A 17,167-nucleotide genomic window follows, 5' to 3' on the forward strand; every position below is an offset into this window, starting at 1 on the left:
CGATGAGACGGCCCACCAGTTGGACATGGCAGGCATTAATATAGGAACCCAAGTATTTCTACTACCATACTGACAGCTGTGTCCATGTAACAGTTAGTAACCCAAATGTTTAGTTATAAACCCAAGTTTTACTGTATACACATAGAGTTTATTGGCTACGTAAGGAGTACTAGAATGAGGTCAGACAGACTTGGGGGTAACAGTTAGTAACCCAAATGTTTAGTTATAAACCCAAGTTTTACTGTATACACATAGAGTTTATTGGCTACGTAAGGAGTACTAGAATGAGGTCAGACAGACTTGGGGGTAACAGTTAGTAACCCAAATGTTTAGTTATAAACCCAAGTTTTACTGTATACACATAGAGTTTATTGGCTACGTAAGGAGTACTAGAATGAGGTCAGACAGACTTGGGGGTAACAGTTAGTAACCCAAATGTTTAGTTATAAACCCAAGTTTTACTGTATACACATAGAGTTTATTGGCTACGTAAGGAGTACTAGAATGAGGTCAGACAGACTTGGGGGTAACAGTTAGTAACCAAAATGTTTAGTTATAAACCCAAGTTTTACTGTATACACATAGAGTTTATTGGCTACGTAAGGAGTACTAGAATGAGGTCAGAGAGACTTTGGTTTAACGAGGCCAGTACCTCATGAGACCACGGTCAGTCCAACAATAATTGGTCTTTAGCAACTCATGCTTGTCGTAAGAGGAGACTAACGCAGATCGATGCTCATGCTGTTGATCACTGGATTGTCTAGTCCAGACTCGATTATTTACAGACCTCCGCCATATACAATGTAGCTGGAATATTGCTGAGTGCGGTGTAAAACTAAACTCACTCACTCACCCCAACAGTAACATTGGTTCACCGTCAAAACTAAACAACCGGGCCATACACATATACCCAGAGATAAATTTGGTGATGTCTAAATACAGTCACTCAAACATTTCAACCTACATAGGCTTGGTTGTAGTCTCTGGTGCATTATTTTCATGTCATTTTAGGTTAACTTCTTGTCAACAAATGATAAATGATGTATCAGACGGACAGGATGACGAGACTGGTTGGATTATCCATTGATAACGTTCTTAGAGTGTAGGTCACGTCAGGGGCTTATCACGTGTTGGTAATTAAAAACTTATCAATCAAACTCATTTTGAATAGGTCACACATGTGTGTGTGTGTGTGTGTGTGTGTGTGAGAGAGAGAGAGAGAGAGAAATATAGATCTATTGTATTAGAATTATTTAAATGCAACTGTGTTCGTAATACAAATGTATTATCAGTGTATGTTTATTATCTCGTTCCATATTATACTGTCCAGATCTATGATGTTAATTGTCCACACCCAGGAGGTGGTTGGGAGATACGGGAATAGGTGCTGTCTGTCTCGTTTCATTTCCGCGTTAAGGCGTTCATCATAATTTTTATTATGAAATTTTACATTTCTTTATCAAAAATATGATGAATTGGTGCCTCTTGTTGATGTTGGTATTTCTGATAAACATGTGTGCATGCGTGCGTTTTCCACAATTAAAGAGATACCACGCACGGGAACAGGTCAAAAGGGCCAAAGGACGAAAGGGCCAAAACTGGAAAAGTCAAAAGGGCCAAAGAAAAGTCAAAAGGGTCAAAGGAAAGTCAAAAGGGCCAAAGGAAAGTCAAAAGGGCCAAAGGAAAGTCAAAAGGGTCAAAGGAAAGTCAAAAGGGCCAAAGGAAAGTCAAAAGGGCCAAAGGAAAGTCAAAAGGGCCAAAGGAAAGTCAAAAGGGTCAAAGGAAAGTCAAAAGGGTCAAAGGAAAGTCAAAAGGGTCAAAGGAAAGTCAAAAGGGTCAAAGGAAAGTCAAAAGGGCCAAAGGAAAGTCAAAAGGGTCAAAGGAAAGTCAAAAGGGCCAAAGGAAAGTCAAAAGGGCCAAAGGAAAGTCAAAAGGGCCATAGATTAAAGTGAAAAGGGGCATACTTCTAGAAAATAGTAAGATTAAAAGTAATTCAGGAAAGATTTCCGCCCGTAACCCCCGTATTATATGCCTAAGAATATACGCCTATGTTTTTTTATAAACAGCCTGTACTACCTAAACATAAACCCTAAATCTAACCCTAAACCCTCGAAATAATCCTAATAAATAGAATACATTTCAAGCGGGGGTTACGGGCGGAACTCTTACCATAACGCTTTTAAGATTTACAGTTCATTTCTGTACTTTACAAATCCCCTTTAGATAAAACATATTAAGAGTGTCAGCTCAAACGATTAGGAACCGTCTGAAAGAAGCGGGTTTACGTGCCTGTAGACCAGTTGTTGGACCTGTACTACGCCCCCTACATCTCCGCCGACGACTCAGGTGGTGCAACAACGTAAGGATATGGACTTTACAAAACTGGAGGCGCATCTGGTTTTCTGATGAATCCCGTTTTCTTTTTGCAACATCACGACGGAAGAAAAACGTGTGTATAGGAGGAGACGTCATGAACGTTTTGCGCCCATCTGCGTCCGACAGGGGCACAGATTTGGCGGAGAAAGCGTTATGGTTTGGGGATCCATCTCATACAACCAGAAATCAGACTTGGTGATCGTTGAAGGGAACCTGACAGCCCAACGTTACATCAACCACGTATTACAGCCTCACCTTCTCCCGATTATTGACCAACAGACACAGATTTTTCAACCAGACAACGCCCGGCCTCATACTGCACGTGCAACAATGAACTTTCTGCAGAATTCCAACGTCAATGTCTTGCCATAGCCCTCTAAATCACCAGACCTCAACCCTATTGAACACCTGTGGGATACTCTGGGTCGACGCGTACGTCAACGTCAGCCGCCGCCACAGACGCTGCAACAGCTCGGCGTTGCACTGCAGGAGGAGTGGAGAGCCATTCCCCAGGAAAGAATCCGGCGTCTTATCCGTTCTTGTCCAAGGAGATGCCGTGCAGTGATTGCAGCTGGTGGTGCTCATACGAGATACTGAGAAAGACGCCCCTGGTGACAAACTGGTGTCTGTGAGATGACTTCTTTGAAATGACAATTTTAAACATGCCCATCTTGGTTATTATTCTGCCAAATTTCAGACTTCTGTCTTAAATAATAAAAATGCTGTGTTGTCTTAAAACTTCAGATCAAAATCTCTAAAATACAGGGGTTGCGTTTCTTTTTGACAGAGTTTATTACACTTTATATAAAGATCATGTACATGCAATTGAACATAAATATATTACCTCGTCTCAGGGACGCAGGCTGGAATGAGTGATCGATGTGCAGTGATAAGCCCTGCACAAATAAATATGCTATATAAATATAGGATAATAGTTATGGTACACTTACGTTAGCATGTACAGAATACATTATACATTCCCAAAATAATATACATACATACATGATACATAGAATACTTCTAACGCGTTTACACATACAAAATGTACATATATATATCCTATGAAATACACTTGGCATATACCTCTGTTGAATACACAAGTAAGTTGAATTAAACCTACCTTACAATATAATACACTACTAGCTAAAATACTACATATATATAACAATGCTTAAAATACATAATAACCAAACCTAAGATGCCAGATACAGTAATAAATGAACTCATCCTATGTGATCTTGTGCAGAGAATGTGCTCACTGGCAGAAAGGAGAAATAGGTTGACTGACCAGCAAAAGTTTGAAGCAGTCACTCCACATGACTAAAACAATCATATGGCCCCAGAGAACAATAAAACCCTAATCACAGGCCAAGCCTGTGACTGCCCGAGTGACAATACCCATGAACCTATATACAATGAAAAGGCTGAACTATCCAAGCTTACCTATGAGTTAGTAGATTTGTGCAAGTGCTGAAGTTAACACAAGTATTCAAGAAAAGTGAATTTTAAATATCTAGGTTTAGGTTATTAAATATTTAGGTTTAGGTTATTAATACTTCATATAAGTTTACTATGATGATGATTAAAACCTAACAATATACTATTTGCAAACATACACATATCATACCGGGGTACTATGTTTACATACACTCGTGCCTGAATATCGATATATATCGCTCGCTCTCCCTCGGGAAATATCAACAATGTTACATTTAGGCACTTGTGTTGTAAACATATATATAGTAACCTAGCTACATGTCGTATAATATCCTCTATTTATTAATCGTTTTTATTTCAGAAATGAATTGAGTAGGTTTACAACGTAAAATCAGTTTTTCGATTATTTTCTGATACATATATCACAAAATGGAATGTATGATATTTAGAAGTATAATTTGATGACATCAGTAAACGATTCTTATATTAGGGGTTAAACGGCGCCTCACGGATGTGCTTTCATTAACCTTTATAAGGCCTCCCAAGACACAAAATTCAACAGTGGTTTTTTTTTTGTCGAACCAGGACTTGATGTAGTTATATATTTGTATAACTTCGGGCATGCATTCAGTGGATATGTTATCAAATTATCTGAATCAAGCGTTCAAGCCCGGACTACTTTTCCGCATCTCAAGGAACTTCCGGTGACAGCATGGCGGCGAAAAGAAAAGCTCACGATGTGTCAAGCCCGTGGATTCGAAATAGCATATTACTACTGTGTAGTTTGGGCATAGTTATATCTGGATATGCGTATCATGTTGAAATGTCAAAAGAAAAGGATGACTCGTACAGAGCCTTGTGTGATTTCAGTGAGACAATCAGTTGTTCCAAGGTGTTTACATCAAGGTAAATGTACAGGGAATATGACGGGGCCATGTGAAGGTTCACTAATTCATCAGATACAATTCTCTCCTGTTCATGCTCACTGGGGTTCAGTTCAAGTTCAGTTAATCTTTGTTTCTGGAGCTCAACTCGAAAACCGTTCAAACACACACACACACACACACACAGACGTATGTATCAATACAATTTTTTTCGTGTAAGCCCGAAGCCCGATAGGTCTTAGTATAATAGGAACCCGAACAATGTGATGAACTGTTGGTACACACAAACTGTCGTGACTGCAATCGTTAAACTGTCTCATTGTTATGTTGTAGATGGGGAAGAGGATTTGGCCTGATTGACAGAATTGTTGGACGTGAAAGCTTGCTGAACCAACCTAACAGTGTATTTGGCATGATCTTCTATGCTTTTCAAGTCACTATAGGTTTGTATACAATACTACAGATGTCTTTTGTTTACACTGTATGTGGTTAATGATACTTGGGTGGTGATAGCTTTGGGTACTCGGCGTATGCCTCTACTCCCCAACATCTGCAGTCTTATGGGTATTTTTAATTAAAATTTTAAATGAATTTGCAAATTCTGCCCGAATGTTTGAACATGTCAAATAAACTAAAGACTGATATTGGTGAAAGTAACAATGTGTGATATGTGGTACCTTGGGGCATTAGTAACTGCAAGGTCATGCATGTGATTTTGTACTTTGGCAACTCAAAATTAGTCAGGAAATGTCGATTTAGTTACAAACTTTGTGTAATTTATGCAAATATGCAGCTCTTTTGCAACCTTGGGGTTAAAGGCAGCTGCATCTCAATTGTATTTGTACTTTCTTTTTATGAATTTACACACATTCATGTTAAAAAATATATTCCCATTGTTGTTCACAAATGTTGTTTTTCAACACTAATACTTAAGAACCAACAGAGAGTATTGTTGAAATATTTTTTCATAAAATTAAAGACAATAAATATAGAAAAATATTTGTTTTCAAAACCATTTGCGTAGATTGATGTTCATGTTGTTGATCCCTGCATTGTCTGGTCCAGACTTGATTATTTACAGACCGCTGCCATATATAGCTTGAATATTGCGGAGTGTGGTGTAAAACTAAACTCACTCACTCACTTGTTTTCAAATAATGAGTGTTTTCTACATGTCAGAAACAGTGGCAGGTTAACTAATTTTATAGTGTAGTCAGTGGATGAAAACCCCTGCATGTTTAATTTTTTTAGTTGCAGACCAGATTCTTGTTGCAGCTTGTATGTCCACCATGGCACCATTTTTCTATTCTGTGTGTACGGCTTTGAGGGAATGTTAGAGATCCTCAGTGGAGTTGTCTGGTGGAACATTGACCATTACAAATATACAGGATTCCTGCATCATGGGAACTAAAGGCAATATACAGGATTCCTGCATCATGGGAACTAAAGGCAATATACAGGATTCCTGCATCATGGGAACTAAAGGCAATATACAGGATTCCTGCATCATGGGAACTAAAGGCAATATACATGGAACTAAAGGCAATATACAGGATTCATCATGGGACCTAAAGGCAATATACAGGATTCTTGCATCATGGGAACTAAAGGCAATATACAGGATTCCTACATCATGGGAAGTAAAGGCAATATACAGGATTCCTGCATCATGGGAACTAAAGGCAATATACAGGATTCCTACATCATGGGAAGTAAAGGCAATATACAGGATTCCTGCATCATGGGAAGTAAAGGCAATATACAGGATTCCTGCATCATGGGAACTAAAGGCAATATACAGGATTCCTACATCATGGGAAGTAAAGGCAATATACAGGATTCCTGCATCATGGGACCTAAAGGCAATATACAGGATTCTTGCATCATGGGAAGTAAAGGCAATATACAGGATTCCTACATCATGGGAAGTAAAGGCAATATACAGGATTCCTACATCATGGGAAGTAAAGGCAATATACAGGATTCCTGCATCATGGGAAGTAAAGGCAATATACAGGATTCCTACATCATGGGAAGTAAAGGCAATATACAGGATTCCTACATCATGGGAAGTAAAGGCAATATACAGGATTCCTACATCATGGGAAGTAAAGGCAATATACAGGATTCCTACATCATGGGAAGTAAAGGCAATATACAGGATTCCTACATCATGGGAACTAAAGGCAATATACAGGATTCCTACATCATGGGAACTAAAGGCAATATACAGGATTCCTACATCATGGGAAGTAAAGGCAATATACAGGATTCCTACATCATGGGAACTAAAGGCAATATACAGGATTCCTACATCATGGGAAGTAAAGGCAATATACAGGATTCCTACATCATGGGAACTAAAGGCAATATACAGGATTCCTACATCATGGGAAGTAAGGCAATATACAGGATTCCTACATCATGGGAACTAAAGGCAATATACAGGATTCCTACATCATGGGAAGTAAAGGCAATATACAGGATTCCTACATCATGGGAAGTAAAGGCAATATACAGGATTCCTACATCATGGGAAGTAAAGGCAATATACAGGATTCCTACATCATGGGAAGTAAAGGCAATATACAGGATTCCTGCATCATGGGAACTAAAGGCAATATACAGGATTCCTACCTACATCATGGGAAGTAAAGGCAATATACAGGATTCCTGCATCATGGGAACTAAAGGCAATATACAGGATTCCTACATCATGGGAAGTAAAGGCAATATACAGGATTCCTACATCATGGGAAGTAAAGGCAATATACAGGATTCCTGCATCATGGGAAGTAAAGGCAATATACAGGATTCCTGCATCATGGGAAGTAAAGGCAATATACAGGATTCCTACATCATGGGAAGTAAAGGCAATATACAGGATTCCTACATCATGGGAAGTAAAGGCAATATACAGGATTCCTACATCATGGGAAGTAAAGGCAATATACAGGATTCCTACATCATGGGAAGTAAAGGCAATATACAGGATTCCTACATCATGGGAAGTAAAGGCAATATACAGGATTCCTACATCATGGGAACTAAAGGCAATATACAGGATTCCTACATCATGGGAAGTAAAGGCAATATACAGGATTCCTACATCATGGGAAGTAAAGGCAATATACAGGATTCCTACATCATGGGAACTAAAGGCAATATACAGGATTCCTACATCATGGGAAGTAAGGCAATATACAGGATTCCTGCATCATGGGAACTAAAGGCAATATACAGGATTCCTACATCATGGGAAGTAAAGGCAATATACAGGATTCCTACATCATGGGAAGTAAAGGCAATATACAGGATTCCTACATCATGGGAAGTAAAGGCAATATACAGGATTCCTACATCATGGGAAGTAAAGGCAATATACAGCAATATACAGGATTCCTACAGGATTCCATCATGGGAAGTAAAGGCAATATACAGGATTCCTACATCATGGGAAGTAAAGGCAATATACAGGATTCCTACATCATGGGAACTAAAGGCAATACAGGATTCCTACATCATGGGAACTAAAGGCAATATACAGGATTCCTACATCATGGGAAGTAAAGGCAATATACAGGATTCCTACATCATGGGAACTAAAGGCAATATACAGGATTCCTACATCATGGGAAGTAAAGGCAATATACAGGATTCCTACATCATGGGAACTAAAGGCAATATACAGGATTCCTACATCATGGGAACTAAAGGCAATATACAGGATTCCTGCATCATGGGACCTAAAGGCAATATACAGGATTCTAGCATCATGGGAACTAAAGGCAATATACAGGATTCCTACATCATGGGAAGTAAAGGCAATATACAGGATTCCTGCATCATGGGAACTAAAGGCAATATACAGGATTCCTGCATCATGGGAACTAAAGGCAATATACAGGATTCCTACATCATGGGAACTAAAGGCAATATACAGGATTCCTACATCATGGGAAGTAAAGGCAATATACAGGATTCCTGCATCATGGGAACTAAAGGCAATATACAGGATTCCTACATCATGGGAAGTAAAGGCAATATACAGGATTCCTGCATCATGGGAACTAAAGGCAATATACAGGATTCTTGCATCATGGGAAGTAAAGGCAATATACAGGATTCCTACATCATGGGAAGTAAAGGCAATATACAGGATTCTACATCATGGGAAGTAAAGGCAATATACAGGATTCCTACATCATGGGAAGTAAAGGCAATATACAGGATTCCTACATCATGGGAAGTAAAGGCAATATACAGGATTCCTACATCATGGGAAGTAAAGGCAATATACAGGATTCCTACATCATGGGAACTAAAGGCAATATACAGGATTCCTACATCATGGGAACTAAAGGCAATATACAGGATTCCTACATCATGGGAAGTAAAGGCAGTATACAGGATTCCTGCATCATGGGAACTAAAGGCAATATACAGGATTCCTACATCATGGGAAGTAAAGGCAATATACAGGATCATCCTAAAGGCATCATGGGAAGTAAAGGCAATATACAGGATTCCTGCATCATGGGAAGTAAAGGCAATATACAGGATTCCTACATCATGGGAAGTAAAGGCAATATACAGGATTCCTACATCATGGGAAGTAAAGGCAATATACAGGATTCCTACATCATGGGAAGTAAAGGCAATATACAGGATTCCTACATCATGGGAAGTAAAGGCAATATACAGGATTCCTGCATCATGGGAACTAAAGGCAATATACAGGATTCCTACATCATGGGAAGTAAAGGCAATATACAGGATTCCTACATCATGGGAAGTAAAGGCAATATACAGGATTCCTACATCATGGGAAGTAAAGGCAATATACAGGATTCCTACATCATGGGAAGTAAAGGCAATATACAGGATTCCTACATCATGGGAAGTAAAGGCAATATACAGGATTCCTACATCATGGGAAGTAAAGGCAATATACAGGATTCCTACATCATGGGAAGTAAAGGCAATATACAGGATTCCTCACATCATGGGAATCATGGGAAAGGCAATATACATGGATTCCTACATCATGGGAAGTAAAGGCAATATACAGGATTCCTACATCATGGGAAGTAAGGCAGTATACAGGATTCCTACATCATGGGAACAATATAGGCACATCATGGGACAGGATTCCTACATCATGGGAAGTAAAGGCAATATACAGGATTCCTACATCATGGGAAGTAAAGGCAATATACAGGATTCCTACATCATGGGAAGTAAAGGCAATATACAGGATTCCTGCATCATGGGAAGTAAAGGCAATATACAGGATTCCTGCATCATGGGAAGTAAGGCAGTATACAGGATTCCTGCATCATGGGAAGTAAGGCAATATACAGGATTCCTACATCATGGGAAGTAAAGGCAATATACAGGATTCCTACATCATGGGAAGTAAAGGCAATATACAGGATTCCTACATCATGGGAAGTAAAGGCAATATACAGGATTCCTACATCATGGGAAGTAAAGGCAGTATACAGGATTCCTACATCATGGGAAGTAAAGGCAATATACAGGATTCCTACATCATGGGAAGTAAGGCAAAGGCAATATACAGGATTCCTACATCATGGGAAGTAAAGGCAATATACAGGATTCCTACATCATGGGAAGTAAAGGCAGTATACAGGATTCCTACATCATGGGAAGTAAAGGCAATATACAGGATTCCTACATCATGGGAAGTAAAGGCAATATACAGGATTCCTACATCATGGGAAGTAAAGGCAATATACAGGATTCCTACATCATGGGAAGTAAAGGCAATATACAGGATTCCTACATCATGGGAAGTAAAGGCAATATACAGGATTCCTACATCATGGGAAGTAAAGGCAATATACAGGATTCCTACATCATGGGAAGTAAGGCAATATACAGGATTCCTACATCATGGGAAGTAAGGCAATATACAGGATTCCTACATCATGGGAAGTAAAGGCAGTATACAGCCAGAGGGTCCTTGACCCTTCTTATAACACTGCTGTTAAACACTCAAGTTTCCATTCATATTTGTCAATGCTTGTTTTATCCTGTTTTACTACGCATCAGTAAGATATACATGTACAGTAGCTTTTCCCTCCTTGCACCAGCCCTGCACACACAAATAATGAAGGGCGGTGGGGTAGCCTAGTGGTTAAAGTGTTAGCTTGTCACACTGAAGACCCAGGTTCGATTCCCCACATGGGTACAATGTGTGAAGCCCATTTCTGGTGTCCCCAGCCGTGCCTGGAATATTGCTAAAAGTGGCGTAATACTAACCCCACTCACTCACAGATTCTGATCATCAGCCTTGTGTTTCAGCATACAACCCGACCTCATTTGGAGCCGTGGTACAGTTAGTGTCATCTATGATCGCCAACGTAGGCTCCATCTACCTGGCATACATCCTGTTCTTCGTGCTGAAGGATGTGTGTATTGTGTGTATGAGCATGTACGTCATCAACTTCCTCCTCCTCCTCTGCAGCATCTCCAAGTTGAGGCAGGCAATGGCTGCTCAGTCCCGGAAGCAGAGGTGATGGTAGCCACCTACAGGCACCTGACACTGATGCAAGGACTCTCCTCCAGAACCTCATACTTGTTGATTGTTTAGTCCTACCACTTGTTGAGAATACCCTTTAAATATGGCTGGTCCAGTATTTCAGTGGTTATGAGAATATATTGTTGACTTATTGCCGCTAAATGTCCATGTCCTGAACCAACTTGAAGCTGCCTGACTTTACCATTTTATCAAGTTATTTATTTGTGTTGATCAATTTTAGAGTCATAATACAAGGAAGGAAGGCAGCATCAGTTTACCATTAATCTAATCTCAGGTAAGGTACCGAAATGATTTTACTTTGCACAATCATGAGTTTTCCTAAGCAAGTGATTATTTCATGATATATTATGATACAAATGTAAGATGTCTAATACTATAATATTTATAGCTTTGTTTCCAGTTGCAGAAATTTTGTTTGTGTCAAGGTAGCATTTGCTCAGCAAAAGTGATTTATGATATGAATGGAATATACGTATTTGTGATGCTTGGTCATATATAACTATGTGCTGAACGTGTAACCAGCAATCAGGGATGAGTCTTTATGATCACTGGCAGTCTGTGGTTCGGTCAGACCAATCTGTGCATGACTGCCTGCAGCCCAGGTAGTGATGATTGTCTTTATGATCAATGGCAGTCTGTGGTTCGGTCAGACCAATCTGTGTGTGACTGCCTGCAGCCCAGGTAGTGATGATTGTCTTTATGATCAATGGCAGTCTGTGGTTCGGTCAGACCAATCTGTGTCATGACTGCCTGCAGCCCAGGTAGTGATGATTGTCTTTATGATCAATGGCAGTCTGTGGTTCGGTCAGACCAATCTGTGCATGACTGCCTGCAGCCCAGGTAGTGATGATTGTCTTTATGATCAATGGCAGTCTGTGGTTCGGTCAGACCAATCTGTGCATGACTGCCTGCAGCCCAGGTAGTGATGATTGTCTTTATGATCAATGGCAGTCTGTGGTTCGGTCAGACCAATCTGTGCATGACTGCCTGCAGCCCAGGTAGTGATGATTGTCTTTATGATCAATGGCAGTCTGTGGTTCGGTCAGACCAATCTGTGCATGACTGCCTGCAGCCCAGGTAGTGATGATTGTCTTTATGATCAATGGCAGTCTGTGGTTCGGTCAGACCAATCTGTGCATGACTGCCTGCAGCCCAGGTAGTGATGATTGTCTTTATGATCAATGGCAGTCTGTGGTTCGGTCAGACCAATCTGTGCATGACTGCCTGCAGCCCAGGTAGTGATGATTGTCTTTATGATCAATGGCAGTCTGTGGTTCGGTCAGACCAATCTGTGCATGACTGCCTGCAGCCCAGGTAGTGATGATTGTCTTTATGATCAATGGCAGTCTGTGGTTCGGTCAGACCAATCTGTGCATGACTGCCTGCAGCCCAGGTAGTGATGATTGTCTTTATGATCAATGGCAGTCTGTGGTTCGGCTCAGACCAATCTGTGCATGACTGCCTGCAGCCCAGGTAGTGATGATTGTCTTTATGATCAATGGCAGTCTGTGGTTCGGTCAGACCAATCTGTGTGTGACTGCCTGCAGCCCAGGTAGTGATGATTGTCTTTATGATCAATGGCAGTCTGTGGTTCGGTCAGACCAATCTGTGCATGACTGCCTGCAGCCCAGGTAGTGATGATTGTCTTTATGATCAATGGCAGTCTGTGGTTCGGTCAGACCAATCTGTGCATGACTGCCTGCAGCCCAGGTAGTGATGATTGTCTTTATGATCAATGGCAGTCTGTGGTTCGGTCAGACCAATCTGTGTGTGACTGCCTGCAGCCCAGGTAGTGATGATTGTCTTTATGATCAATGGCAGTCTGTGGTTCGGTCAGACCAATCTGTGTGACTGCCTGCAGCCCAGGTAGTGATGATTGTCTTTATGATCAATGGCAGTCTGTGGTTCGGTCAGACCAATCTGTGCATGACTGCCTGCAGCCCAGGTAGTGATGATTGTCTTTATGATCAATGGCAGTCTGTGGTTCGGTCAGACCAATCTGTGCATGACTGCCTGCAGCCCAGGTAGTGATGATTGTCTTTATGATCAATGGCAGTCTGTGTGGATTCGGTCAGACCAATCTGTGCATGACTGCCTGCAGCCCAGGTAGTGATGATTGTCTTTATGATCAATGGCAGTCTGTGGTTCGGTCAGACCAATCTGTGCATGACTGCCTGCAGCCCAGGTAGTGATGATTGTCTTTATGATCAATGGCAGTCTGTGGTTCGGTCAGACCAATCTGTGCATGACTGCCTGCAGCCCAGGTAGTGATGATTGTCTTTATGATCAATGGCAGTCTGTGGTTCGGTCAGACCAATCTGTGTGTGACTGCCTGCAGCCCAGGTAGTAGTGATGATTGTCTTTATGATCAATGGCAGTCTGTGGTTCGGTCGGTCAGACCAATCTGTGATCAATGGCAGTCTGCCTGCCTGCATGACTGCCTGCAGCCCAGGTAGTGATGATGATTGTCTTTATGATCAATGGCAGTCTGTGGTTCGGTCAGACCAATCTGTGCATGACTGCCTGCAGCCCAGGTAGTGATGATTGTCTTTATGATCAATGGCAGTCTGTGGTTCGGTCAGACCAATCTGTGCATGACTGCCTGCAGCCCAGGTAGTGATGATTGTCTTTATGATCAATGGCAGTCTGTGGTTCGGTCAGACCAATCTGTGCATGACTGCCTGCAGCCCAGGTAGTGATGATTGTCTTTATGATCAATGGCAGTCTGTGGTTCGGTCAGACCAATCTGTGTGTGACTGCCTGCAGCCCAGGTAGTGATGATTGTCTTTATGATCAATGGCAGTCTGTGGTTCGGTCAGACCAATCTGTGCATGACTGCCTGCAGCCCAGGTAGTGATGATTGTCTTTATGATCAATGGCAGTCTGTGGTTCGGTCAGACCAATCTGTGCATGACTGCCTGCAGCCCAGGTAGTGATGATTGTCTTTATGATCAATGGCAGTCTGTGGTTCGGTCAGACCAATCTGTGTGTGACTGCCTGCAGCCCAGGTAGTGATGATTGTCTTTATGATCAATGGCAGTCTGTGGTTCGGTCAGACCAATCTGTGCATGACTGCCTGCAGCCCAGGTAGTGATGATTGTCTTTATGATCAATGGCAGTCTGTGGTGCCTCGGTCAGACCAATGGCAGTCTGTGGTTCGGTGACCAATCTGCCTGCAGCCCAGGTAGTGATGATTGTCTTTATGATCAATGGCAGTCTGTGGTTCGGTCAGACCAATCTGTGCATGACTGCCTGCAGCCCAGGTAGTGATGATTGTCTTTATGATCAATGGCAGTCTGTGGTTCGGTCAGACCAATCTGTGCATGACTGCCTGCAGCCCAGGTAGTGATGATTGTCTTTATGATCAATGGCAGTCTGTGGTTCGGTCAGACCAATCTGTGCATGACTGCCTGCAGCCCAGGTAGTGATGATTGTCTTTATGATCAATGGCAGTCTGTGGTTCGGTCAGACCAATCTGTGTGTGACTGCCTGCAGCCCAGGTAGTGATGATTGTCTTGGCGATCATGATCAATGGCAGTCTGTGGTTCGGTCAGAGCCAATAGTGATGATTGTCTTTATGATCAATGGCAGTCTGTGGTTCGACTGCCTGCAGCCCTGCAGCCCAGTAGTGATGATTGTCTTTATGATCAATGGCAGTCTGTGGTTCGGTCAGACCAATCTGTGCATGACTGCCTGCAGCCCAGGTAGTGATGATTGTCTTTATGATCAATGGCAGTCTGTGGTTCGGTCAGACCAATCTGTGCATGACTGCCTGCAGCCCAGGTAGTGATGATTGTCTTTATGATCAATGGCAGTCTGTGGTTCGGTCAGACCAATCTGTGTGTGACTGCCTGCAGCCCAGGTAGTGATGATTGTCTTTATGATCAATGGCAGTCTGTGGTTCGGTCAGACCAATCTGTGTGTGACTGCCTGCAGCCCAGGTAGTGATGATTGTCTTTATGATCAATGGCAGTCTGTGGTTCGGTCAGACCAATCTGTGCATGACTGCCTGCAGCCCAGGTAGTGATGATTGTCTTTATGATCAATGGCAGTCTGTGGTTCGGTCAGACCAATCTGTGTGTGACTGCCTGCAGCCCAGGTAGTGATGATTGTCTTTATGATCAATGGCAGTCTGTGGTTCGGTCAGACCAATCTGTGTGTGACTGCCTGCAGCCCAGATAGTGATGATTGTCTTTATGATCAATGGCAGTCTGTGGTTCGGTCAGACCAATCTGTGCATGACTGCCTGCAGCCCAGGTAGTGATGATTGTCTTTATGATCAATGGCAGTCTGTGGTTCGGTCAGACCAATCTGTGCATGACTGCCTGCAGCCCAGGTAGTGATGATTGTCTTTATGATCAATGGCAGTCTGTGGTCAGACCAATCGGACTCAGACCAATCTGATGGCAGTGTGACTGCCTGCAGCCCAGGTAGTGATGATTGTCTTTATGATCAATGGCAGTCTGTGATTCGGTCAGACCAATCTGTGTGTGACTGCCTGCAGCCCAGGTAGTGATGATTGTCTTTATGATCAATGGCAGTCTGTGGTTCGGTCAGACCAATCTGTGTATGACTGCCTTAACCCCCTATTAGTGATGATTGTCTTTAGCCTAGAGAATCTGTAGTACATGTTGTGCCAAGTGGTTGTAGTACACATACCTGTTAAGTGCCTATAATCATCACATTTTAATTTTTATATGGCTTTCATCTACTTAAGGTACTATTTGTTGTGAAGTCTGCTGTAAATGTTATGAGCTGTCCATACATGTGTGTGTATAATCATGTCCAGATTCCAATGATTTGTAGATGTTGCTCAATATGACCTCACATGTTGAAAGTGGTAAATATACTTTATGCTCTTATCACACCGTCTTGTTCTCTATCACACCTGTATTCTGGCAGACAGTGAGCCCCCTAGGGTCTTCTTTTTTCTCGATGCACACAAACCCTTTAAATTCAGATTTCATGTAGGCTTTCATAATAGGTCACAGGTGGATATGTACAATTCTGGTCCTTGCAGTTGTTTATGGACAATCACCTATCAATATATTGGACATCAGAAAAATGAATTTCACAGATGTACAACACCAAAGTTGTGAGGTAGCATGTCCATTTCTCTTTAAAATCTACAATAAATCAAAAGCCAGTACAATTTAACCAAGACACATCTTCCATATTAACTGTCCTTTCAAATATGCCTAAAAATCAATATGTACAAAGACTAAAATATATTTTCCTTGGTGCGAGTTTTGCTCAAGAAACAAACCCTACCCTCCAGTCCACTTTGTAAAGGCAGACATGTTTGATAGCAAGTTCTCCACTTGCCAGATATGCTTATGCGTGTAGAGTTTCCTGGTTCTGAGCAGAGTAAGGCTGAACATGAAATAAGAACAGATCCCCCCATTTGTACATGTGTATATTTATTTACCACTTTTGTATGTGGTTCAACAGATCAGTGGAATAGTAAGGTATTGTAGAATTCTTTCCCATGTTTCCACATCACTCCAACACAATCACTTCTGTACAAACTGTATAGGAACCAGCACAGATCTGTAGCCATATAGTTCTCACCATCACTATATCAGCTCAACCACCAACACTGGCAATCTGTAACAAGCTCAAAGTCTTTCGACTTTGAGAACTTGACGGTATATTATTATAATGCTCCAACTAACATCGAGAGACAAGTATCAGAGATTAGTCTGAAACGTGTTTGGCACAGATTGGTGTAGTATATAAGTCCTAGAGTGTTTCTGTGTACCATCATATTCACATGGTATATCTGCTCCACATCAGATGTCTTCAGCTTGTCTTCTGGATATCAGCTCAAACACATTGATACACACTTGGTATACATGCTGATCTTCAGACGTTAACACATTGATCATCATGCTTGTCATGC

The 17,167-nt window shown here is 41.6% G+C and overlaps 2 protein-coding genes and 2 long non-coding RNA genes across 4 annotated transcripts in view; 3 read left to right on the top strand and 1 right to left on the bottom strand.

The window, feature by feature from the left end:
* Positions 1 to 4,444: 4,444 nt before the first annotated feature.
* On the top strand, positions 4,445 to 11,984 carry LOC124286966 (vitamin K epoxide reductase complex subunit 1-like protein 1). Its single transcript, XM_046723422.1, has 3 exons — positions 4,445 to 4,719; positions 5,031 to 5,140; positions 11,028 to 11,984. The coding sequence occupies exons 1-3, from the start codon at positions 4,526 to 4,528 to the stop codon at positions 11,240 to 11,242; spliced, it is 519 nt and encodes a 172-aa protein (XP_046579378.1). The 5' UTR covers positions 4,445 to 4,525; the 3' UTR covers positions 11,243 to 11,984.
* A 1,219-nt stretch (positions 11,985 to 13,203) lies between these two features.
* Positions 13,204 to 14,043, top strand: LOC124286969. The gene is made up of 3 exons (XR_006901160.1): positions 13,204 to 13,289; positions 13,530 to 13,608; positions 13,958 to 14,043. It is a non-coding gene; the product is annotated as an uncharacterized LOC124286969 (long non-coding RNA).
* A 1,276-nt stretch (positions 14,044 to 15,319) lies between these two features.
* On the top strand, positions 15,320 to 16,130 carry LOC124286968. The gene is made up of 2 exons (XR_006901159.1): positions 15,320 to 15,364; positions 15,696 to 16,130. It is a non-coding gene; the product is annotated as an uncharacterized LOC124286968 (long non-coding RNA).
* A 538-nt stretch (positions 16,131 to 16,668) lies between these two features.
* Positions 16,669 to 17,167, bottom strand: part of LOC124286974 (general transcription factor IIH subunit 3-like) — a 29,873-nt gene continuing 29,374 nt past the window's right edge. Inside the window, 1 exon segment of the mRNA XM_046723432.1 lies at positions 16,669 to 17,128. The gene's annotated coding sequence lies outside the window, so the exon portion shown is untranslated.

This window comes from Haliotis rubra, unplaced genomic scaffold (genome assembly GCF_003918875.1).
Source record: "Haliotis rubra isolate DU_JTF1 unplaced genomic scaffold, ASM391887v1 Scf397, whole genome shotgun sequence".
NCBI classification, from domain to species: domain Eukaryota; kingdom Metazoa; phylum Mollusca; class Gastropoda; order Lepetellida; family Haliotidae; genus Haliotis; species Haliotis rubra.